Source organism: Pelodiscus sinensis, chromosome 6, assembly GCF_049634645.1.
Source record: "Pelodiscus sinensis isolate JC-2024 chromosome 6, ASM4963464v1, whole genome shotgun sequence".
Taxonomy (NCBI): Eukaryota; Metazoa; Chordata; order Testudines; family Trionychidae; genus Pelodiscus; species Pelodiscus sinensis.
The window spans coordinates 62,793,399-62,819,920 of record NC_134716.1 but is presented as its reverse complement, the minus strand read 5'-3'; the positions used below and the strand labels follow the sequence as shown (position 1 = coordinate 62,819,920).

General features: G+C 40.6%; 1 protein-coding gene across 1 annotated transcript in view; it reads left to right on the top strand.

The window, feature by feature from the left end:
• The window catches only part of MAN2A1 (mannosidase alpha class 2A member 1), a 207,732-nt gene that overhangs the window by 129,496 nt on the left and 51,714 nt on the right, over positions 1–26,522 (top strand). Inside the window, exon 13 of the mRNA XM_075932033.1 lies at positions 19,793–19,958. Within this exon, the coding sequence (XP_075788148.1) occupies positions 19,793–19,958 (166 nt within the window). The remainder of the gene's footprint in view (positions 1–19,792; positions 19,959–26,522) is intronic.

The following is a 26,522-nucleotide window of genomic DNA, read 5'->3' as shown; positions in this document are numbered from 1 at the left end:
GGATGCTGTACGAGGCCAAGTAGAGGTGGCTTGCTATGTGGACAGAGCAAAAGGGGATAAACCCAACGTGTGCCACAATCCCTCTAATCTTAGACTATTTGCTACAGCTGAGACATCAAGGCCTTGCTACATTCTCACTGAAGGTGCATTTGGCAGTGATTGCATCCTTTCACCCTGGAGAGGGTCACAGGTCCATGTTTGCTAATGCCATGGTTAAGCGATTCTTGAAAGGGGTTAACAGGTTGCTTCTCTATATGTGCCCCTTGTTTCCACCCTGGGATCTCAATTTGGTCCTTACAGGCCTCATGAGAGCACCCTTCGAGCCATTGGCCACCTGCTTGTTGAAACACGTATTGTGAAAGGTGGCATTTTTTATTGCAATCACTCTGCCAGAAGGGTCTCGGAACTGTGGACCCTCACTTTGGAGCTCCCCATACATGATTTTCTTTAAGGACAAAGTTAGGTTACATCCCACCTGGCCTTCCTCCCGAAAGTGGTCTCCCAATTTCATAGGTCACAAGACATTTACCTACTGGTGTTCTTCCCAAAACCTCATGCCTCAGCTAGGGAGCAAGCCCTGCACTTCCTGGACGTTAGAAGGGCCATAGCGTTCTATATAGAAAGAGCAAGAGGTCCGTAAATCCCCTCAACTTTCTATTTTAATAGCTGAGAGGATGAAGGGTTCCCCAGTATCAGCCCAGTGCTTGTTATCTTGGATTATTTTCTGCATCAGGGAGTACTGACACAGCGCTGGTACACTGGTGCCTCCACTGACGGCACACTCTACTAGGGCGCAAGCGACATCCGTGGCGTTCCTGGTGCAAGTACCTATACTTGACATATGTAGGGTGGCCACGTGGTCCTCCGTGCATACTTTCTCGGAGGACTATGCTATTACACAGCAGGACAGAGCAGATATGACCATTGGCAGGGAAATGTTGCAATCTGTTACCATGTAGATGGATGTTAGTCTCCAACTCCATCTCCTAGGACACAGCTAGGGAGTCACCTAATTGGAATGGACACGAGCAAGCATTCAAAGAAGAAAAAACTATTACTTACCTTGTAATTGTGGTTCTTTGAGATGTGTTGCTCATGTCCATTCCAAATCCCACCCAGCTCCCCTTCGTTGGAAGACTCCGGCAACAAGGAACTGAGGGGGTGAGGAGCCAGCTGGGGTATATATGCACCAATATACCAGTGCTGCTCCAGGGGGCTCCCTGACTGGCTCAGTGGGTACTGCTAAGGGAGAGAGCTCCAAAATCCATGCACGTGGCGTGCACACACCTAATTGGAATAAACATGAGCAATACATCTCGAAGAACAAAAGTAACGAGGTAACCGGTTTTTTTAGTGCTGAAGACAATCATGGAATTTTATGAACTTTATGGTTAAATGGTTGCTTTTTTAATTTCTCTAACATGAACAACTTAGCTAGTTCATGTAATGCTGAAATTGATAGAAAGCTCATGTTAAGTATTGGTTTTGATAGTTTTAACCTCAAGCACATAAATATGAAAGTATGCTCTTTCTTTACACCTCAAAAGCTCTTTCAGAAATAATTAAAAATTAACAAAACTGAAGCGTTTGTCTTTTGTATTTAACACTTGGATAAGTAGAGTACTGTTTACTGTATGAACATGCCTGCTAATTTGTTTAATGAACTCTAAGTTCCCCATGACCACAGTGTCTGTTCTGTGTAATTTTCCTTGTGTAACTGGTATTTTGTTTAACCACGTAATACAGCGTTTCCCAAACTATGGGCCACGGCCCACTACTGGAAGGGGAGCACAGCGGGGTGGGCTGGGAGGAGGTGTGTGTGTGGAGGGTGGGTGGGGGGAGACCGGCTGCCAGGAAGCAGGGTTAGGGGCAGCGGGGCTGTCCAGTGGAGATCCGGGAGGGCAGGCAAGCAGGCGGCAGAAGCAGGGTTAGGAGTATCGGGGCTGTCCAGCGGAGATCCGGGCGGGCGGCAGAAGCAGGGTTGGGGGCAGCGGGGCTGTCCGGCAGAGATCGGGGAGGGCAGGCAGCCGAACCTTTTTATAGGTATTTATATTTTTGGGCTGCAAAAAACAGTACTGAAAAAAATGGGTTCTAACTGAAGTAAAAAGTTTGATCTAGCCAGCTTTCTATCCATCTTACAGTCCATTTATCCAATCCTTATTCCCTTAACTTGCTTACAGGAATATTGTGGGTGACTGTATCAAAAGCTTTGCTAACACTGGCTCTGGGGGCTTTGGGAGGACAAGACACAACTTAGTTGAATATTCATCAGTTGCTTAATGAATATGCAAATGACTATTACCAGTTCTCCAAAATCTCGTGAATGGATTTACTGGTCCCTGTGTCAAAACGTTTGGGAACCCCTGACTTAATAGAATATTAAAAACAAAATAAATAATTTCAGGAGATATGTGTTTTATTGTGAGGCAACAGGCTTGTTTGTGATACCAAACAAATGTAAAGAAAACTGTGTACTGAATACGTATTTTGACCCATAAAGATAATCACTGTGAAGATTTACTTGTGGTTCATTTTTGAGAAATGAAATTGATACTGGTTTTTCCACAGGAAGACACAAGCCTTCTTTAGTGACTAATTCCACTCCAAAGCATTCTAAGAAATTAAATTATTTTTCTATAAATATCCAGTTTGGACTGGGTATCTATATGCTTCTGAGGTCAAGTTCTGTAATAAATTCTAAAAGCTTTCAAATCTTTTTCATAAACTATTAGTACATGAAATGATTGTATAAAATTCTACTTGTCCTCTAGTTATGGGTTTCTTTTTTTTTTTCATGAATTTGTGATAGTGTGCTACGAATACTTAATGTGCTTAGCTTCTTTCCTTAGTTTTTTCTTTGGTCTTTCTAGTGTGGTTACCATTTCAAAATTACACTATAAAACTAGTTTGTGAATTGTTTAAGTTGTTTATCTTTGCAGTTTTTTACAATTGAATTGAATTCAAGATTTTCTATGTAGTGATCAGAATTCTAAATGATCTTGACAAAGTGGAGAGTGAGAGATTTCCCCCAGTGACGCTGTGATGCCAGAGGAGTATGCAGGCTCTAGGCTCAGTTTGGGACAGCCCAGTAGTGAGCTCTGGCTGAGTGTTTGGTGCCCCCCTGCTGGGGAAGATGAGGTGAGCTCGAAGCACTGCAGAGATGAAGGGAAAGCCCGGCCACACCTTGCACTATCTGCAGGTGCAGTGTGGAAAAGCCCTGGGCCCGAGGCATAGGTTGCACTACCAAGGGCTCCTTGTGCATTTCTCACCTCCCTCACAGTCGAACTGGAGAGAGCCTTGTGGGTAGCATGGTCCACACCAGGGAGGCCTGCTAGCAGCTTCTTCACTCATGCCCCTCTGGGCAACAGGTAAGAGCTTTGGCACCACTGTTGTGCTTCTCGTCGATGCGGGATGGATACAATTGTTATTCACTGGCTGGCTGTTGGATTCAGGGTAGCTGTATAAACCCCCATGGCTAGAGAGAAGCGAGTGGGGGGCACTGCAGAGGCCAGGGATGGGGAGGAGAGTTGGGAGGATAGAGGGCAGAGGGCGCTGCCAGGGCTTGTGACAAAGAGCCCTTTGTGATGCGGCTACTGCCCAGAGATTTTCCACACTGCACCCACTGGCAGCATGTGCTGTGGTCAGGCTGGGCTTTCCAAGTCTCTTTGCAGTGCTCCGAGCTCCGTCGGCTCCCCCAGCAGCGGGGCACCATGAATTCCAGCCAGCGCTCGCTGTAATGGGCTGTTCCGAACTGAGCCAGGGGCCCGCCTCAGTGCCGCCTCCTCCCCAGCATCGCAGTGTCACTAGGGGAATCTCCCTCACTCTCGCTTAACTCCTCCCCCCCAGTCTGTTGATGCTGATGATGTCATTCTGTTACCTGGCAGGAAAAGCTTAGACGCACGCACGCGTGCACGGTGTGTATTGTGTATTGCAAATCAAGCCCGGGATTTAAATATCCCGTGCTTGATTTGCAATGAGGGCTAACAGGTAGTTCGAAATAGGGCTTTTTTCGAATGTCCGTTTCACTGCTGCGTGTAGACGTGGGCAGTTATTCTAGTCTTGTCAATTTCAAAAAATGGCGCCCGGCTGGGAAGATGCAAATCAAGCATGGGATATTTAAATCCCGGGCTTGATTTGCAATTTTGAATGCCTACATTTGCAGCCCTATTTCGAATTAGGCTGCAAGTGTAGACATACCCACACACATACGCAGAGAGAGAAAGAGAGAGCGTGCACGCACAAATTAAACATGAATCAACAGCATCATGAAAGGATGGGAAAGGAGATCAGGATTCTTGGTAATTGTCTTCCTCGGCTTAGTACTGGTGAGACCTTAGCTGGAATACTGTGTCCAGTTCTGGATGCCACATTTTAGGGGAGATGTGGATAACTGAAGAGAATCCCAAAGAGAATAAGAAAATTTAGAAAACCTGTCCTGTGAGGACAGATTGAAAATATGGGGAATGTTTTAAGCTTGACAAAAGAAAATGGAGGAGAAAACTAATAAGTCTTTATATATGTGAATGGCTGTTTTAAAAAGGATGGTGTCCCATTGAAGGTATGACAAAAAGTTAACTGACTTAATTTGTGGCAAGGAGGATTTACATTAGTTAAATATTAGGAAGAACTTTCTACTAGTAAGGATAGCAGAAAGGATCATTTGGCTCTGGAATATATTTACAAGGGAGGTTGTGGAATCTTTATCATTGGAGGGTTTTGAGATCAGGTTGGATGGACAAACCTATTGGGATGGCCTAGACTTGATCCTGCTGCATTTCAGGGAGCTGGACTTGATGACTTCTTGAGGTCCCCTGCGGTCCAATACGTTGTGATTCTATGATTTTTTTATTTGATTTATTATTTGATTGCAATAGTCAGCCAGTTATGAAATTGTCTCATTTTCCATGACAGAGACCATAATATCAAAAATGAGGAATGCTGCATCTTCTTCTTTGGAATAATTCTTGGTATCCATTAAAAATAAGTTGTTGGGCTTATTATGGAAATGTGAACTGCAGTACCACTACTTAAACTTACAGGATGTCTTTCTGTAAAATGTTTTCTCAAAGCAGAGCATGCTCTTTGTAAATAAAATTAATATTCTAGCAAAAAATTAAGAAAAAATGGAACCTTTTGGACCACATGCATGTATTTTAAAAGTATTTTTAGAAATAGTGAATTATTCCCTTTGAGTATATCAGGATGTCTGTATACTATTTCTTAGCTTCAGTACGTAGTCTTCTCCTTCAGCCTTTCTTCTGCTGTTGCTTAAAGCAACATTGTAGTTAGTTCAGGGCTGTCAGGGCACAGACTGAAGTGATATGGCATATTTCAAATCTTCTGTTCTTCTGAACTGGATTTTTTTTCCCTTCTAAATACAGATTAATAAAGTCTGCACTACAAGAGGAACAAGGAAAGGATTTTAGTGAAGGTACTTCCTGATCCTGAAAAAGTCAGGGGGCTTCAAGCCCATCTTGGACTTCAGAACACTTCACAACTTTGTGGTAAAAGAAAATTTAAAATAGTGCCTTTGGATTTAATCCTTTGATCCTCAATGAGAGAGTAGTTTTGTGCTTCAGTATAGGATATATTTACCACTAGGAATGAGTCTGTATCACAGGAAGTACCTATATTTGGAATATCTTGTAGGTGCATAACATATGTAGAAAGTGTTGTCTTAGATTGATGTCGGCTTTTTGCTTTTTCTCTGAACACTTTTAATTCTTACTCATTGTGCCATTGTGTCTGTGTTCACTGTGAGTGCTGTTTTCCTGAGGGTGTTCCATATCTGGTGATTGGCTAATTTGGAGAGTAGGCCTAGTTCTGTCTAATACATTTTCTTACTCTCTCCTTATGTGATCTTGCTTATATAGAGTGAGATAACTCAAGCAAGATGACATTGTTGAATCACATGTATGTATCAAAGGGGGAAATAGTCAACTTTTTTTAAAGGGGGTAAATAAGAATCTCTGATTGGAAAAATATAAGCTATCTATGCTGCTATGGCTCTGTTCTTTCAACAAATCACGAATAGCAGAATTTCTGAAATGCCAGAGTGAACAGATGGCTCTTTGAAAATGTTATTTCTTCTTGACTCTAATCATCTGCTCTTGGGAGGGGACTCGGGGGAGCAGGGGCAGATGAGGATTTTGCGGGGCCCAGGGCAGCACAATTTTGCGGGGCTCCCCCTTTGACACGGTGCATGCACGGTGGCGCCACGGCGCACGCACAGGGCTTCTTGAAGCGTGGGGCCCGGGGCGGCCGCCCCGCTCGCCCTGCCCTATATCCGCCCCTGCTGGAGAGAAAGTTCAAAACTATTCCTTCCTCATATTTGGCATCCTAAGAAAAGGCCAAGGGACCCACATCCGAACATGGCAGATCTGTGAGGTTCTGTGCAGATTGCATTGGGTCATTTGAAGATTAAGGCTCTCTCTTCAGCGCTTCTGTATCTAACTACCTCTGTTCCCCAGTAGCACACTCCTGCTCAATTCCTCCTGCCAGGTGCTTACTCGTGGAGAGCTGCCCAAGGTAATATTGTTGTCACCAGTTTCTATAAGGCTCAATTGTGCTTGTTGCTTGCCCAGTGTGCACAGTACACTCTCTCTCTCTCTCTCTCAGAACTTATGGAGTCTGAAGGAGAAGACTCGTGGAGGTGACTGAGCCTCACTTCCTGCTGTGCATAGATCTGTGGGCATGATCTGAGACTTTACTATGAATCATTTTGCTTGAATGGTAAAATTTAAAATATCAGTGAAAGAGTCTCTTGTCCACAAAATCATTATTTTTAAGCACCTTGTTATACAGAATTCTGGTAGTCCAATACTGCTCTTGAAAGCAGTAGCAATTTTATTTGCTAACCTTTAATATTTAGACCTACTGTTTCTAAACTTAATCTTTCTATCCCTTCCTTCTTTACTAATTCTTTAAACATCAGTTTCATCATAAAATGTCAGCTGCTTCATGCTTCATTTTGCGTTCTTCTGAACCACTGAATTCTTGAGAGGCATGGATCAGCGTTCATTTCACACTCCCTGTCAATACCTGACCAAAGTCAGGGAAGCTAACAATCCACCCAGAAGGTCATTTTCGATGATGAATTCTGGTCACATGCCATCTAAGCATGGGGCACATATGCTAAGATCACTGAATTTTCGTTATCTTAATTATTATTTATTAATGAAATCTTGCATTTGTTTTTTTCTGGTGTAGTAATTTGGATTTTATAACCGAATTTATTATCTTTGGATCATATGTTCTAGTGTCCGGTATTAAAGCCGAATATGAGAGAAACACTTAACAAATAGCTTCTGAAACAACCTTATATTAAAGCATCTCACCATCTAAAAGCTCAGATGTGCATATTTTTAAAAAGTAGAAAAATATATTCAGCAGGTGGCTGGTGGAGAAAATGTGTGTGCATGCATGTGTGTGGAGTAGGTGGCCAGTCTCCACTGCTTCCCCATGTGCAGAGTATGAATCTCGCATACATGTGCACACATTTTTCCTACTAGTCACCTAGTAAAGTTTTTCTAAAGCAATTAAAGGATGAAGTAGAAATATCCTTTTATTGATAAAAATTGAAAATAAAAAACAATATACAGGAAATATGATACTGATTAGGATGCTGCAACTCTTGTGTTTTTCATTCAATTTCAAGAAGATAGTATACAGTTGAAAATATTGGCAGGTGAATTTCTTGGCTTCGTTGGTTAATATTGACAGGCTTGCTGTCAGGATAGAAGTTACTTGCTTGTAGATGCCAAATATTCAGTGCCGCATTTTGCTGGATTCCCACTCCTTGGTGCTCAGCTGCAATGATGGTGAAATCACAGGCCTTCTGGTCCAGAAGATGGTAGCATCTGGAAGCGGAAGCAAGCAGCTCTCTTTAATCAGGTTTTGAAGCTGATGGCTTGATTGATTGCTATTCTTTGCAATTCTCCTCTAGAACCAATATGCTTCCCTTCTTTCGTGGAAAGCCTTCAAAATGCTTCAGGATTTGGACTTTTTGAGTCCACTGATTAGAGAAGTTGACATCAGCTTCAGTTAATCATGAAATATACCAACCACCCTATTAAAATTCTAATTAACCCCCCCCCCCCCCCCAATGTTTGTGAAGAGTAGGGGAAAATAGCAAAAGGTTGATGATGACAATGAAGAAGATAATAACAGAGAAGTCATTCATAGTGAATTGTGCACACAAGTTCTCTTGTTCTTTAATATTAAAGTAGTTGTTTTTCTGTTCTACAGACAGATGGTTAACTTCCCTTGTTCGTATTTTGGTACTCAGTAGCCATGAATAATTCAACTTTGAACAAGGTTTTTGATGAATAATCTGAGTAAATCATTAGATTAATACTTTCAGAGTAAATCTGTTAACTCTAAATCATGATTTTTAAGAGTACAGTTTTCATGTATAAATGTATCTTCCTTGCATACTTTTATTTAAGAAATCATAATGTAAGAACTTTCCATACATCTTCATCCTAAGGATAGTATATCTTATAATGCATGTCTTATAATGCAATGAAAAAGAATCCACATACATATTTTGTATTGTAGTTGGAATTCAGCCATTACCTGACAAAATCTGAATAGGTGACACTAGGATTTAAATGACTTAAGAATTGTTTACTTGATGATAAATCTTTGACTTGAATGTTAATATTATCCACGTGAGATACTTATTAAAGCATTTGTCTTTGACCCTGGAATGTTAATTTTGCAGTTGTACCACAGTCAAGAAAATTTCACACTGGAAACTTTGGTTTCTGGCCTTGAGTGGATAAAAGTATATATTGCACAATTCATTCATATATGAGAAAGGGAAAAAGCCTTCTCTCTGCATTTTCTCTAAGCTCTGAATTCAGCAAGCTGACTGCTTCATTTGGCCTGTATGCATCACATACTGAGACATCTAGCATTTATTAAGGATATTTAACATTGTCTGAGTTATACTATGTTGAGACTACAGAAGAAATCTTAACGAACTAGTAACTGCACATTAATTCATTGTGTAAGAGGATGTACAGAGTCCGATGCTGTTTTCCAAGGCTACCACAAATCTATGTGGAATGTTGTTAATTTTTCAGTTTTAGAGATTAGATTTCTTTTATCTCATAGTCCTCCTTTAGTATAGAATAATTCTCTCTCTCATGGGTACTTGTTGCTCTGTGATCCATGACAACTGGCTTCCTAATAAAATATAATAAAGAGGAAGTCACTAAAATATGTACTTCGGCATTTCAATACTTTTTCTGTGTTCATACTTCATTGGCTCTTTTTCTGTCATAATTTTTTTTTCTTTTTGCACATAGTCTAGATTCTTGGCTGCCTCTCTTGTCAGACTTGGATGCATTTCTTTCAGGGATGCTTTCTTTTTTTAGGTTATCTCCATGCACTTGAAGGAAAGAAACTCAACAGCTTCAAGCAATGAGCCTGCGGCAGAAAGGTGTTAGTGATGGATGAGCATTACGACTGTATCCACTGCGTTGTAATTGAGCAGATCTGCCTAGGAATGTCATTCAGAGTAGTCCTTTTTTGTGGGGAATAAAAAATTCCTCCTGGAAGCTCCTAAAAGGGATTCCAGTAGGTCTGTTTAGTATTGGACTTAAATTGCTTCAAGGGATTAGTACCTGAAGCAAAACCCAAATCAAGCTCTTCCTCTGAACACAGGACTTGATGTAGATATAGAGCCATCTCCTCCCCCCCACCGCCCCCCCCCCCCCCACTACCCGATCTCTCAGAACAACATGTGTTGACAGCATAGACTCAGGTCTCAGAAGGAGGTGACAAAAATCTTGTCCTTGATGCATAGTTGAAAGATCCTTCATCAAAGCCTATTAGAATTCTTGGTGCAAGAGCTGCGCTCTTTTCATTTATATTGATGCCTGACTCTGAGTGGTGGTGATATCAGTAGGATCACTGGTATTGATGCTGAGGGCCTAGGAGTAGTCAAAAGCATAATTTGTCAAGTCATTGCTAATGTTCCTACTTCTTAATCAGTGAACTGTAGTAAACTACCTGCGTGGAAATAGCGATTCTATGGCAATTGGCAGTGAAGATGCAGAGGGTTCAGTGGTCTTGGTGAGTTAATGATGAAAGTGTTCATTGCTTATCAAACCTCCAAATACAGTAGAATTTTTTTCCAAAACCCATTGACAACTGGCAGAAACAGCCATGGCTAAAGGAAAGTGTAGCCAAAATGTTACTGTGCCCCAAGACTCATGGTTTAATTTGTTAGGTGGATTTACTATTATGCAACCATTGGCTTACTCAGACTACCAGACCTTCATTGATGAAAAGGATAAACAATGGAATTGTGAGAGGTGACTCTTATGACCTAGCTAGGTATTTTCCAATGGAATCATTAGGAATTGTGTAAGACTGTGCACGAGGATGTGAAAAGGGTGTGAGTTTACTACCTATCCTAAACAGAACTGAAGAGTTGAGATAATCTTTTGGTTTCTTATGATAAAGGAGAAAGTCAGGCTTTTACAATCTGACCACTAATCAAGTGGGTTAGATTATGTATCCAAGAAGCCTGTAAGACACCATCTGTGTGTCTCCCTGAAGGGATTAGGTCCCATTTTCTTAGAACCAAAGCAGTATCTCTGAATTTTCATAGACATCGTACATACTGAAATATGTCTAACAGCAACATGATGTTCCATTCACGTTTCCCAAATGTTGTCTTTTTTATCTGTCATACAGATTGGATGCTAAACTTGTCAGGGTAATTCTTCAGTCCTTATTGAATTAGGGCTCCCTGTCTTCCCTTCCTTGGTGGGGGTGCTGGTAGCTAAACTATTCCACGTGTGAGAATACGAAGAGAATGTTTGAAAAAAAAAATGAAGTTTTTTCAACTGCAACATGCGTTCAAGATCAACATAGTATATTAATGCTCATTGCCCACCTTCCACTCTTCTTTCAAGTCGTGATTACTGTGAGGGGCCTGAGGATGTGGCAGAAGATACTGAGGCTGCATGCCCCTACTGAAACCTTGCCTTCATAATGTTCAGAAACATTGGGCGGGGGGAAGTAAGCGTGAGCCATGTGAGTGCTCTCGCACCCATTGCTATTTAGAGTTCCATTGCCTGAGCTGTACCTTCGTAGTTTATACTTTCTTGGAATGTGGATATGTGGAGTCCATCTTGAACAACTTACAGGCATTTTTTTATGTAGGAAGAGAGATGGCAGTAAATGTAAGCCTTCCCAGAAAAGAGGACAAACAGATTCATCCCAATTAGGGATCCTTTCCCTGGCATCTTGGTTCCTGATGTGGCAGAGTCCGATTAATATGGTAGCTTTCACAGAGGTGGCTTATTTCCCCCTTGGTCTCTTAGGCTGTGTCTAGACTGCAGGCTTCTTTCGAAAGAGCCTCTTTCGAAAGCATCTTTCGAAAGAGCCTCTTTCGAAAGATCGCGTCTAGACAGCAGGCGGATCTTTCGATAGAGGAAATCCGCTTTTTCGAAAGAGAGCACCCAGCGAGTCTGGATGCTCTCTTTTGAAGACGGCCTCTTTACATTGTAGAACGCCTTCTTTCGAAAGAGGAACTTTTGAAAGAAGGCGTTCTTCCTCGTGAAACGAGGTTTACCGCCATCGAAAGAAAAGCCGCGTTCTTTCGAAATAATTTCGAAAGAACGCGGCTTGAGTCTGGACGCAGGGGAAGTTCTTTCGAAAAAAGGGTACTTTTTTCGAAAGAACCCCTGAGTGTGGACACGGCCTTAGAAACCATCTGCCAGCAGAATTTACAATTGTAACTGGAGAAGTTTGTAGCATGGTGGAAGCAACTTCATGTTGATTTCTTTAATTAAACACATGAACAGTTTTGCCTTACTTCATCTCCCTGAGTTTAATATAGTTTGATACCATCCAATTACATTTGATAGCTACTATGATCTTATTAACTAGTTTAAAATAGTGTCTCTTAAGACATTGGGTTTATATGATGCTTGACACTGCTCACTCCTGTTAAAAAGCCTCATGTCTTGGGATGTTGAAGTAGTCTTGATATAACTGATGAAAGCTCTCTCTAGACAAATCAGATCTTGTGACCTCAGTTTTCTGTCATAAGAGGCCATTTTCTGATGGCAGTGAATTAGCAATGTGGGTGAACTTTGGGCTCCTAATGAGTGATTCCCATCCTTCTAGCATATTTTCCAGGACCAAGATCTGCAAGCTAGTCCAAGATAGTGATGGAAAAGTAGTTTAATTAGCCTGTCATTTTGTCAGTATTCTTCCCGTATATGCCTGTCTGTCCCAAAGTTTGCCACAGTATGGTCCATGTGGCTTCATTTGAAATGAAACGTACACCTTAGGATCCATTCAACTTTTTTTTCTTTTGGTAATCATTCTTGTCAACAGATTAAATACATAGTCATTTATATCTTATTGTCATTTCTTAGCTAGCCAGCAGTTGGTTCACACTGGGTCATGCTATCTGAGGCAGAGAAGCTTTTTGCAAGCCTTAAAAATGTTTGTCATAGTTTTATGACCGTGTTCACTACATACATTGTTCAAGGTATTATTTCTTGTATTTGTTTTGCATGTTAGTCTTACCTCTTTGTTGTGTAGAGTTACTTGTAAAGAAGGGGTGTCTGCATTTTCCTGACCTCTATTTTGAAATTACTATTTGAGCTGGCCAACATTTTGACTTTCTTTTTGTGAGAATATATCAGAAAGGTGCTGTTTGTTCAAATAATGCTTTTTTAGAAGCCTCGTTCTTTCCCTTGTTATCTTGTTACCTATTGGGTATTGAACTATCTTTTTATGGTTGCAATGTTTTGTTTTTTATTTTACAGTCTTTCTTAAAGAACTTAACCTGAGAATATACTAAGAACTTATAAGAAGGGAATCTCACTTGACTATAATTCTCTTTCTTAGAAGATATGCAGGATTCACATTCTTCAGCCTTGCTACAAATTCGTGGATGTTTCTGAATTGATGTGCTATTGAACACAGTAGCTTTTATCCTGACAATTTTTTGTATCATTTGTTCATATGAGACACATTTCAGTTGGTTATGTGACAGGAGCAAGAATCGACAGGAAGTTTGTAGGGGCAGCTAGTGGCATACATTGGCCAGGGTGTCAGAATATCTGCATGACGCCTACTGCTACAATTTCCTATAAAGACCTCTGAGCTAGGTTAGTTTTACCTTCATGTTGGTAGCTCCAGACAAGAATAAGATTCCTGCATGAAAGCCTCTTCAAAGAAACAGATTGAGGTAAATAATTTCCCCCTTTTGAATTTTTATTTAATTACACAGTTGGTCTAACCAATTGTTAAATTGTATTATTTGGGGAAAAAAGTCAAGCATCTTAAAAGGACTTTGAAACTTTCACTATGTATGTGAATAATTATAGTGTTCACATTAGAATCTCTACAATTTTATATTTACACAAATAGTGTTACTGCAATGTTCATCTTAGTCCCTAGTCTTGTTATAAAGAATACTGTAGTAATGTTAATTACTTGCAAATGGTACTGGTAAAGATTTTAATTAAAAATTCTTTTGAATGGATTATAGAAACATATAGAAAGCTAGATACAAATCGTAGCCTGTATTTACCAGGGGTTTTATATGCTCATAGTAAAAGACAAGATCTTTTTACATGAACCTTATTTTTTTAAAATTAACTTTAACAATCAAACATGCTGATGAACCTAAGGGAAAATCTAAGCTATAATGCACTGTCTTGCTCTGGAGGAAGAGTTTCCATGAGCACTTGATTAACATGGAATAGGCTTCTGAGAGAAAATGTTCTGACTTCAGATTTTTTTTTCTTCAATGTCTTGCTGGCCAATCAAAACAAGATTGAATTTAATTTTTTGAAGGGAGATATGACTTCCAGCAGATTATTCTGAGACAGTGACACAAAGAATTGCTTAGAGGCAGTTTGCAGTAATGCTACTTTCACCATTCTGAAGTGTAGGTAGTTTTTTTACCTTTCAATTATATCATGGGACCTTTAGGTGGTGCCATAATATCTCCATGTTTGATGTAGGCAGGACATAACCAGCAGTAGTATTCCACACTAATAGGTGTTATTCTACATAATACTATTGTGTTTCTGACGTAAGCTCTATGTGAGTGATGGCTCATAATTAAACTAGATTTTTTTTTTTGCAGTTAATGGTGCTGTGTGATTTGTGGGTAGGAGTTAAATGGCAATTTAAAATGTTTTGGAATTATTATTAGTCACTTCTGTAATAAGTGTAAAACTTAATTATATGAGTGACATCTTCAGTTCCACTAAAGTAAAATTTGAAAAAATATGAATTGGACATCTAGGCACAAGAAAAATACAACATTTATTGATACATTTGTTTTTTCTTCATTGACACTTTTCCCCATTAAGTTAACTCTTCCAATATTTACTGTAGCTCCATCCAATGAATTGTCTACATTCTGAATTGTGATTTTAATTCCTAGCTTTCCATCCAAAAGGAGAATCTAAATGTGAAATATAAACAAGTCTTTAATAAAGCTAATATTAAATTATTAACCTTTAAAATAATGTAGCATGGGGAACTTGTCTGGAAAAAGAGATGGTATATTCTCAGAACACTGAAACCTTTTATTTATTTGGTGGGACTTCTTCAGTCCGTTTCTGAAATTTTATCACTTAAATTCATCTTTCCCCACTGTTATCTGGCAATTGGCATGTTCCATGCTGTATGGTATGAAGCTGTACCTTTTCTAAAATAACAATTCTTCCAACTCTCCTGTCATCTGAAGATGTAGGTTGTGCCCACAAAAGCTCATGATACCATCTATACGTTTTGTTAGTCTTTAACGTGCTACTAGACTCTTTCTTGTTGTTGAAGTTTTTCCTGTTACAGACTAACTCGGCTAGCCCGCTGAAGCTTTTCTAAAATAGTTAGCAAAGCCATAAGTTCAAAAGTTCCTAGCTGGTCAGTGACCATTTATGATTACCCTGCTCTTTCCTGTGCTTCCTCTGTCGTCATCCTCTCATTTTTCTTGTATACTTTTTTCCCCTCTGCAATCCTCTGTGCTTCATCTTTCTGGCCTACAACAACTCCTTGTTGTCACCCAACTGTTTCCTGTGCCTAGGAACTTGGCTGAGCAACCCGTACTACCTTTATCTTTTTATTCTGTAACTTTGAACTCATTCCTTTCCTGCTTCTCCCACACAAATATTGAGGGGGGAAATCAGTTATGTTATATCATGATTAGGAGATTTTAGTATCTCATACAGTACTGAACTTTCACATGTCATGTTGTCCGTGTCTGAAAAGCAAGGAAGTACTCCTATACTTGCTTTTGTAGCCTTTCAACTTGCATATTGTCAGGTCTGTATTTTCTGGTGAATGCATTTATCAGTCTTACAGTATTTTGTTTATTTTGTTTTAACAAAAGTTATTTGAAACGATTACATAGAACAAACATGTTTTACAAATATACACAAAGTTCCTGGAAATATTTCCATACAGTATTATCCTACAGTAGTTGAGCATGTAACTTTGAAGATGTAAATAAGTACTGATGCTTTAAACTGCATTAATATTATTTTTATTACTAATTTCCAATAAAGTTAATTTAAATGTGTTTGTCATGAAGAACAGTGAGGATAGAAGTTGTGGAGGTACATTGTAATATAGAGAAAGAAGTGTGAAAGATTAATGCTTTTTTCTCACATCTTGATGAATGAGAAGTAATACTACCTTGGGGCTTTTGAGTTAATTTTTCTTTCTTCAATAACCTGACTCATTACATATACATTCTCTTCATCTACACATGTAAGCAGCCTCTGCCATTATTTCTGCAGACAATTTAAGGGCCAGGCATGATGGCAGTCCCTATATTTAAGAAAACATAGGGACTGCTGGCCTCTGGAGTATAAGAAAGAAATGTAGGATCCAAACTCACCTTGGCACCAAATCAGGTAATAAGACAATGCTTCTCAGAAAGGAGTTTAGCAGAATTTAGTTTTCCCTGTATACTGGTGAGGTCTGGGAGACACTCTGGAGTGTTAGATGTACTGCCTGAAACTAGCTGTGCTATAGAAATTCTTCTTGGAGGAGCGTCCCAGTGACGGCTTCACTTTAGGTGTTTTGGCACCCTGCACTTGTAATCAGAATTTTGTAGTAGCAGTGCCCTGGTTGACTGCACATGCATGTGCAGCCAATCTTGCAACTTTCTGAGTGACTGTCTGTCGCGCACACAGCCAACTGTCCCACAGTTCCTTCTTAGCTGACTTTGACTTGAGTAGGAAGGGCTGTATTGCTTCTCCAAAACATAAGTAGCTAAATCTTTTTTCTTCTTTCCTGGTAGGGTATACTATCTTTCAGTTTTTCTGTAGTCAGCTATTATTTACCACATACTGCCCTCACTCAAATAATAACACTTCAATAGGACAGAGCTTATCCTCTTTCCTGAGGCTTGCCCAGCTCTCTCGGCTTTTAAAGCCGCCTGAGCTTCAGACTTTCCATTGCCACGTCAAATGGCCACATGCAGTCTGTCTGATGTCTTAGAGTCTCAGATTGCCCATGTTGCAAAAAACTGAACACATGAAAGGCCAGGGTCATCCAGCTCAAATTTGCTGATGGAGAAATCTGTCAAGGCACATTCTGATACTAAGATGAGATGCCATCTCGCCAAATGTCACTCTTCGCAGCCTGTGAGCTGAGCAGCTCCCTGCTGGCTGTGGACAGGATCTGCTTTGGCCAGACTGGAGCAGTTCCCTGTTGGCCGTGGACAGGGTCTGCTCCAGCCAGAGGGACAAGAGCCAATTTCCTTTTTCTAGTTCTGGAATTATAGAAGATAGGGCCACCATACATACATATATAAAATTAGCACTCTTTAACAGCTCCATCAGTCTACACTTGGCTACAATCGCAAGATGGATGGGGGTACTATCTTTGCTCACGCAACTACTAAGCACTTTCTAAAAGGCATAAATAAACACTTAACACTAAAAGACTGAACTCCTGTAAGGACCTTAATCATATAATCTACAGCCTGATGGGGAAAGTATTTGAACCTTTAGCAGCTTACTTGTTACACTTTATCGATTAGGATTGCTTTCCCCATCACCATGTCCGCAAGAAGTGTGGGAAAGTTAGGTGCCATAATGGCGTACCCTACTTATACTACATTTGACAAAGAAAATGTGGTCCATTGATGACACCCCAAATGCATGTCCAAGGAAGCCTCCCCATTTCACCTAAATCAACCTACATAACGGGTTTTTTTTTCCTGAAACCATATTTTGGCAACAATGAGGCTTCTCTTCACACACTTGAAGTCTGCCGGGTATTGGAATTTTATCTGTAGAACTACAACAAAACCATTTAGAAAATCATCCTGTCTTACTCTTTATAACAGAATGATTATTTTGAAACTGAGACTAGCCCAATATCCATTTGGACATGTCCTTTTGTGTTACCAGCAGAGCAATTTCCCTGCTTCTCCAAGAATCGCACATATTCCATCAGAGTGTTATCCACTTTGATAGCATTTCTCAATAACATATTCTTCACGGACATTTGCAAAACTGTTGTCTGGGCCTCTGCCCCAATTTTTACTAAACATTATGCTCTTGAAACAATGAGCTGCAGATGCTCATTTGGGCGGTCGGTGCTAGCTACTGTCAAACCAATTCCCAAGCCCCTCCCTTCCACTGAGCAGCATTACTAGACAGTCATAGAATCATAGAACTGGAAGAGACCTCAGAAGGTCATCAAGTCCAGCCCCCTGCTCTAGGCAGGACCAATTCCAACTAAATCAACCCGGCCAGGGCTTTGTCAAGCCGAGACTTAAACACCTCTAGGGATGGAGACTCCACTACTTCCCTAGGTAACCCATTCCAGTGCTTCACCACCCTCCTAGTGAAATAGTTTTTCCTAATATCCAACCTGGACCTCTCCCACCACAACTTGAGACCATTGCTCCTTGTTCTGCCATCTGTCACTACTGAGAACAGCCTTTCTCCAGCCTCTTTGGAACCTCCCTTCAGGAAGTTGAAGGCTGCTATCAAATCCCCCCTCACTCTTCGCTTCTGCAGACTAAACAGACCCAAGTCCCTCAGCCTCTCCTCATAAGTCATATGCTCCAGCCCCGTAATCATTTTGGAGTGCCCACAGGAATGCTCTTTGAAGAACAAAAAGAAAAGGGAATAGAGGTACATGGGCATGGTTAGTTGCACACACTAGGTATCTTCTTGAAGCTGTGTGAGATGGCTACTGTGCATATACTACCTTGCTACTACAAATCTCCAATTACAAATGCAGGGCTCCAAAACACCTAAAGTGGAGCACTCACAGGGACAACTGTCTCAAAGAGCCTTAGTTACTGCATGTGATAAATAACTATTTAAGTGAATCCTTTGCATGAAAAGTCACAACTGTGATCCATTATCATGTATTCTGTACATGCATTCATCTTGTTTTATAACGATTGTAGAAAAATATGAAAACCTAAAAGCAATTGAACTTTTATGAAGAATATCTTCTGCTCAAAATAGATATAATTTTTTTCTCCATAGTGTTTCCTGCTTTTTTGAGGGAGAAGGGGGCGGTATAGGGCAAACGGTATGCTTTGTTTTGCCTATACAATGTTACTCTAAAAGATGAAAATAAAATTAGAAAAATATGGGTGAATATCTACTATAGAATTAGCAATTGAGATGGTATTACTAAGAACCAAATCTTTATTTTGAAAGTATTAGTACAAACTGTGAAAGTTCTATTGGAGGCTTTCATAAAACATCTTGGGAAACTTATTAGAGAATTCAGTACTCCAAAACATATCGGCTTATAGAAATACGGTAGTACCATTCTCTACTTGTATACAGTTTTGCAAGAGTAATTCACATAAATAAAAATAATTCAGACACATAAATTACATTGGGTAGAATAGTTGTTAAAGTACTGGAAAAAGGGTTCAATATAATTGGTTAATGAAAATGTTGAAATGGGGCAGCAGACGTAAGAAAAGGAAAGAATGCCTCCAAATAAAATTGATTTTTCAATTTTTTCAATGTGGGCTGAAACTATCTTTTGGAGAATGTCTGCAGGGTTTCATGCTTTTGAACCATTTGTTGTGTTTCTTTTAGCAAAGAGAATTCAGACACTTTGGAAACCAATGTATATTGGAATCTGATTAAGCCTAGGTTGCATACGTTTTAAAGGCTATTCTTTTTTACTATCACTGTTTTTTTTCCCCTCAAACTTTTAGGCTCAGCAGTGGGTACTTAAAAAATATGTCTTTACAAATTCTTACTAAAATATTTTAGTTTCTTTGATTATACTGAACCCAAAAAATCATTCTTCTTTTACATAATTTACAAATAAACATGATTCAAAATTGTACAGTTAACAAACTTTAAATAATTCAATTTTCTAAAAAGCATTTCATTGCAAAGATTTGTCCTTAATGTTAGACTACATGTGTAACAGTGAAAGAAAATTCCTAGTCATGTTGTTTGCAAAATATATATAGAATTTTTATAAGCACCATAAGATGCCTTTCCATCTTAAGCTTTTGAGAAAGAATAGCATTAAGGTGTCCATTGTTTTCTTCTGTTTAATTTCCATGTATTTTAATTTCATATTACCCTAGTGGGCTGCACCCCATGCTGACGACACTTGTTCCTTCCTCCGGCCACTTTCACGGCCAGTGAGTGTGATGACATCATTCTCTCTCCCCGCAGGAAAAACTTTTTTATACAGAGAAAGATAATAGTTTTTAATTATTCTACTGATATAATTAGTGTGAAATAATACAATAACTTGAAATAAAAATAATATGGCAAACATATTTTTGCAGGCACCTTCTGATTTATAATCCTACAGAACAGGAGCGGTTCTCAGTGGTGTCAATCTATGTGAATTCACCCAAAGCTAAAGTATTATCTCCTTTGGGAAAACCTGTTATGGTCCAGATTAGTGGAGTATGGGATACAGCAACTACAGTATCAAATGAAGCATATCAGGTATGTTACTGGAAATAAAAAGTGGAAGTTATACTGATTTGCATTTAAATATATACTGTAGCTTCGCATTAGAGGAGAAAACAAAGAAAAGCACACTTCAAATGTATAAATCATGTATCAGTTTTATACTCTTTGAGTGTGAGAAGGAATAATTAAATTATTTTGGTCTTAGGATATATCATCAACTTTTTAATCTTTGTTATTTTTCATATTACCAAAGTTTAATACTGGATTAAGTGTTTCATTTTGAGGTATTTATTATTTGGTATCATTTACAGTTGCCTTGGGTTATAACTTGAAGTATGTGTTTAAATATAGTTGTCCCCTGTAGCTTTTCTACAAATATATAGATGTCTTATATCCTGCTTACATTTCTGTTTATCTGTGTTTGAGTCAGAAAACTGGTATGTTGAAATATTTGTTTTAAAGTTGTTAAAAATTATTTGAATAACAGCTGCGGTGTACATTAGATTTTTTTTGCCTCTTTAGCCCCATGAATTTAAATGGAAATTAAACATCCCAGTAATGTGTTAGCTATTTTGCTGCATTTCTAAGGAGATATATGTGCTTGTAACCAGGGCATCAAAATCAAGTAGAAATCTGAGACCAGTTTTGAAGTGTTTCAAGTAATGATTTTTTAGTTTTTCATGTTTAATAGTCTAATACAGAGGTTTCGAAGACAACACAGCAAATTAATACCTAGCAGGGCAGACTAAGAAATATATGAATAGAAATAATCTATAATTATAATAATTGTATATTATTGTACTGGTAGACTAATACTTGGTTATTGAAAGAAATGTTCATAGTAATCATTATATTCTTAGAAGGTCTCATACTGGCAGGGTATATGTAATAATCAACTATAGCAGAATCTTAAGAAAATCCTAACATTCTTGTAAGCATAAACTGGAAGGCTAAAATGTGTATAATATAGGACTTTACCACATTGGTTTGGATTGTTGTGTTCTTGTAGACTTATTGATTTTAATTAATAAATATTGTACTTCATAATTAGGATTGTTTTGTAAAAATGCTGATTTTAAATAATTTCAGTTGTCTTTATAAATGTATGTTATCACAATATTCCTAACTGTGAGGAAGCTTAAAGAATGCCATAAATATAGAAGAAGTGGTATCTAGTGATAAAAAGAAACACTGGAAATTTGATGAGTTCCATTGTGGCTTTTCTAGCTTATCTTGACCTCAGATCCACTATCCGCTATCATGAAGTAGAAAAAAAAGCATAGTTCCCAACTCTCTATTGACTTAAAGGAGGGGGTGTTAGGCTATAAAACCATTGTCAGAGGAGGATTTGATGTGACATTTGAGCTAAGTGGATCAGATCCAAAGATTTGAGCCAAAGTCTTGGATCCCTAGGTCTGGACTCTCATGTACTCTCCATTTCCCTGTACAAGCTGATCTTGGAGCAAACACGTGGTTTCAAATTGTACCTCCTCATAAGAGATTTTTCTCAATCTTAATATGCCACTAGTTCTATTTTACTATGAACTTCTCACTGAGATTTGACAGAGATTTGTTACATAGAGATATGTTCATATATTTACTTAACATTACTCTTTTATGTGGAAGCCAGGTTGCATTCCTATTTCAGAACCACTTTCCTATAGTGTACATTTTTTTCATCCCTCTTCCAAGGGGCTAATTACTGATAATAAATCTCTAATGTGGAATTCTGAGGAAGCTTTTGTAGAAGAGAGAAAGGAAAGTTTCCAGCATATTGTTTCTTGTTGGGATGTAATTGGGTAGATAATTAAATGATTAACCGATGAGCAAAAGTTTATCGGTTAGTGCTGTCGTCTACATGTATTTCCTCCTTCCCCCCCCCCCCCCCAGTACATTTTTAGAGGGCTGGCCAGCAGCATGACTCAGTCCCCGCTCGCACGGGCTCCTGGGAGATACTTATGCTGCGGCTCTGCGTAAAAAGTAGTGGAGGAGCTGGGTGGACAGGCAGCCCAACTTAGTCCCGGACCACACCAATCCTGGGAGCTTCCCCCACTGCAGCTCTGCATGAAAAGTAATTTAAGAGCTGGGGGTAGCTCCCGGGACCTGGCATGAGTCGAGACTTAGCGAGGCTGCCTGCCTAACTCCTAAATGATTTTCAGTACAGAGCACCAACAGGGGTAGTTGCTGACCCAGCACAAGCTGGAAGTGAGTGCTATGCCTAATCAGTTGAGTGGTCCACAAAATTTTTGTTTCTTCTTTGAGGAGTGTCCCCATGGGGTGCTCCACCTCTAGATGCTTTGTGCAACTGAGCTCGAGGTCGGAGATTTATGACAGTAGTGCCCCTGGCCAGCTGTGCACACAGGGAGTCTGTATGTGTTCCGGAGAAGCTACTGCGCATGGCTGGCTCCCCTCCTTGGATCCTTCTTTACCACTGTCAGCTGCCCTGGCTGATCAGAAGTCTCCCTTCAACCGCATCCTTCCTCTCTACTTATTCAAAATTACCTCAGGAATACTTCCTAATTGCTATAACCTGACTCCTTAGACCTTCTAGTTTTTTGTTTTTTTGTTTTTAAGAAGAAAGGACAGACACGGTGCTGGATGAGCGCGAAAAGCCATGTGCTAGTCTGCATAGCCCGGCTCGTCTGGGTTTAAAAAGTGTACGAGCTGCAGGTTATCCTTTTCAATTTCTGGTGGGCACACAGAGTGTGTTCGCTGTTTGGGTGAACACCACCTTCCTGACTGTTGCCCATATTGCCAAAAGCTCAAAGCCTGATCCAGGAGATTGAGGGAACTACATATTAAACTGCTCCAGATGGAGGAAAAAACTCGGTCAACGTCTGACCTAGAGCACTCCACTCCTCCCAGACAAATATCACCTGGGACGGAGTCAGAGGGGATGGCGCATACTGGGTCGAGTCCCAAGGACCGTGAAAATAAGAACAAGAAATGGTCCTATTCTTCGTCAGGGATTGACTCCCCATTGAGGAAAGGTGCTCCCTACAAGAAAGCCGCACCCAGCAACTGCGCAGACGGGGTATGACAAACAACAAACCACAGGAACCGGCAAAGAGAAAAGCCGGAACCCTAAGCACTCTCAGTGCTCCTCACAGAAACTGCCTGAGGCAAAGTGGAAACCCTCAGCAGCAGCACTGAGCCAAACAACTGCGGCACCAGCTTCTATGCCAAGCACACACCACTCACGCAAGGCTCTGAGCACAAGCAAAGCAATGAAGGTGGCTCTGCTGGCACTGCAAGTGTACTCGGCACTGCTCTCGCTCAGTACTCAGCTGGCATTCCCAATAACACCACTCTCTGTACCACAAGCTGCCTGCCTCCCACCACTACCCACTGTACAGCTGTTGCCGCAGTTCAGCACTGCAGCGGAGCTTTCAATTAACTCAGCACCAGGATCGCCTCTCCTCGGCACCGACAGTACACCAAATGCTTCACGGTGCAACCTGTCAATTTCACTGGCCAGTTCTATTGCCTCCTCACTCACTAATAAGGAGGAGACATCTCTCAAACTGTTGCATTTAAAGTGACCCACCGTTCAAGAAGCACAGAAACATACCCAGCAATAGCAGATACCACAGTGGTTCCCTACCTAGTTCCTACCTTCCTGGCCGTGTTGGGGACCCATGGGTAGCCTACAGGCAACAACAGCCCACCCAACTACAGCACAGGGGCCAAACACCAAGATTACAGGCACCTAATAGCCATACCATAGAGCACAATACTTCTGATTTAGGGGAACAGGAGCTGGACTATATGGATGAAGAAAAGCGGTCCTCTCCTTCCCCACCCACACAGAATTCCTCCACATCTCAAGAGGACACCATCATAACCCAGCTACCAAATATGGGTGATAATTTTTTTAGTTGTTCCAAGACCTCTCTAAGAGAGTTACTGACACCCTGGAGATCTTTCAGATGCTCCACAGACACAACACAAGCTTACAAACATCCTACAAACCTCCTGTCATCCAAAGCTGGCCATTCCTATGAATGAAGCAATCATGGACCCTGCCAAAAATATATGGCTCAAACCAGCATCAACTAACCCCATTTCTAAGCACCTAGATAGGAAATAATATGGGTCTCCCAAGGGGGCAGAATTTCTTTTCTTGCACCCGGTACCAGATTCTCTTGTAGTGGAAACCGCAAACCAGAGGGGAAAACAACAGTCAGTGTGGACAACTTCATATGATAAAGATTGGAAGAGACTAGATGCAATGGGGGAAAAGGATTATTCATCGGCAAGCCTCCAAATGAGAATTGCTAACTACACAGCATTAGCAAAGTACACACACCAGATCTTTGACCACATGACAACCTTTGTCTCAATTTAAAACAAACATTAAAGAGAGCACACTAATATCCCATACCACCCTGCAGGCTGCGCTCGACTCTGGGGACACAGCAGCCAGATCACTTGCAGCAGCTGTAGCAATGAGACGAGCCTCCTGGCTCCAGTTGCCGGGTTTTCCCAGAGAAGTTTAGTCCACCGTACAAGACTTTCCATTTGACAGTACAAATCTCTTTGCAGAGTCCACAAATACATTTCTGTACACTCTGAAGGACTCGAGGGCTACCCTCAGAACCTTAGGTATTCAGGTACCTGTTGTAAGAAGGCAAAACAGGTCATTCCAACAAAGATTGAGACATGCACCATTCAATCAACACCAATGAGAATACGATAACAGACAATGTCAGAGACAAAACAGGCACAAACAGTGCAACAACCAAGCCTCTGCCCAACAACCATCAACATCCAGACAACAGTTTTGAAGTGTTGTCGAGGGTCTGATAGCCCCGAAATCTCTCAGGCAGCAATCCACCTCATCTGCAGTATTTGGCAACAACTAGTGGACTTTTATACAGTATGGTCGGCCATTATCACCAACAAGTGGGTGCTGGAAATAGTGAAAACAGGATACTGCATCCTGTTCATAACCAACCCCCCACCGCACCCTCTGTCCCCATCCCTCTTCAGGGACCCTTCTCATGAGATACTGGTTCTTCAAGAGGCAGAGTACTTAGTCTCAAAGCTATAGAGGAGGTACCGGAACAACACCAGGGCAGAGGATTCTATTCTCACAATTTTCTCACCACCAAAAAGTCTGGTGATTGGAGACCAATACTAGATCTGTGCAAACTCACCCACTTTGTCAAATACCAATGTTTCAAAATGGTCACACTCACGGCCATAATACCTGCCTTAGAGAAAGGAGCATGGCTGTCTGCCCTCAACCTAGAGGATGCCTATTTCCATACATCCAGCACACACAAGGTTCCTGAGGTTTACAATAAAGAACAGACACTTCCAGTACAGGGTGCTTCCAAAGGTACTGGCAGTGGTCACCGCACACTTACACAAGAACAGGATCTCAATATTCCCGTATCTTGACAATTGTCTCCTAGCGAATTGTACACCGCAAGAAGCGCAGCAAGCGGTCATAATAGCAAAAACACTCTTTGAAAATCTCGGTCTACAAATAAACACCATAAGTGCATTTTGTCCCCAACTCAATTACTGAAATTCATAGGTACATATCTGGACTGCACAACAGCCAGAGCTTACTTGCCTCACCACAGATGAATGACCATAAAGGACCTGATAGCATCTGCACAGAACCCTCTGATCATAACAGCAAAGGCTATGCCTACAAATACTGGGGCACATGGCAGCTGCAACGTTCGTCGTACCCTATGATCGCCTACACATGAGACCACTCTAGGCCTGGTTACGCACAATCTATTGACCACAAACATACCCACTACACAAATTTCTATCCATACCGAACAAGATAAAATCATCCCTAGCATGGTGGACAGTACACAGCAATGTTTGCGTGGGAGTACCATTCCAACGCAACACACCATCAATCACAATGATGGATGCCTCACTCCTGGGATTGGGGGAGGGAGCACACACTAAGACTGCAATTCAGATGAATAGAAAAAAACATTTTATTTACAATGAAATATTAGAACATTTGATTTAGTAATTTGAAGTATCCTTAATAATCTAATCTATTTGTGTTCTTAGAAATTGGGCAAAATTAGTGCTAGCATAACTTGATGTGACTAGAATTACAACAGGCATGAATTTGGTGCAGTATGTTCAAAATAGGGATGTAAAAAAATGTGAAAATAGTAACTATAACTGATGGAAATTCAGTTACACAGTTAAATGTGTCACCCGAGGACATAGGTGTAGAGAGGAAAAGGTGTTAGAGGGCTCTTATCTGCCAGCCCTCGTGGACTCGCCGCCACTAGCTCTTTTGGGCTTCTGGCCCTTCCAGGCTCTGGCTGCAGGTCCGGGATCCCTAGCAGCAGGTCTGGTAACAGGAACCAATAAGCATCATCTTAATGATTAATCCAGGGGAGGGCAATAAAATGGCAGTGGTTCACCCAGGTTAATTTCTGGTGGGATGTTGCCACTATCTTTATCTGTGTGTCTGCAGCTATGGGCGATTGCAGTTCCAGTTGTCTGGGAATGGTGATCTGTGGTCTGAGAGCTGCGATCCCCCAAACCTGCAAAAGTGCAGGTAAAGACGGCACTGCAGGAACCCACCAGAGGCTAACCTTGGCGGAC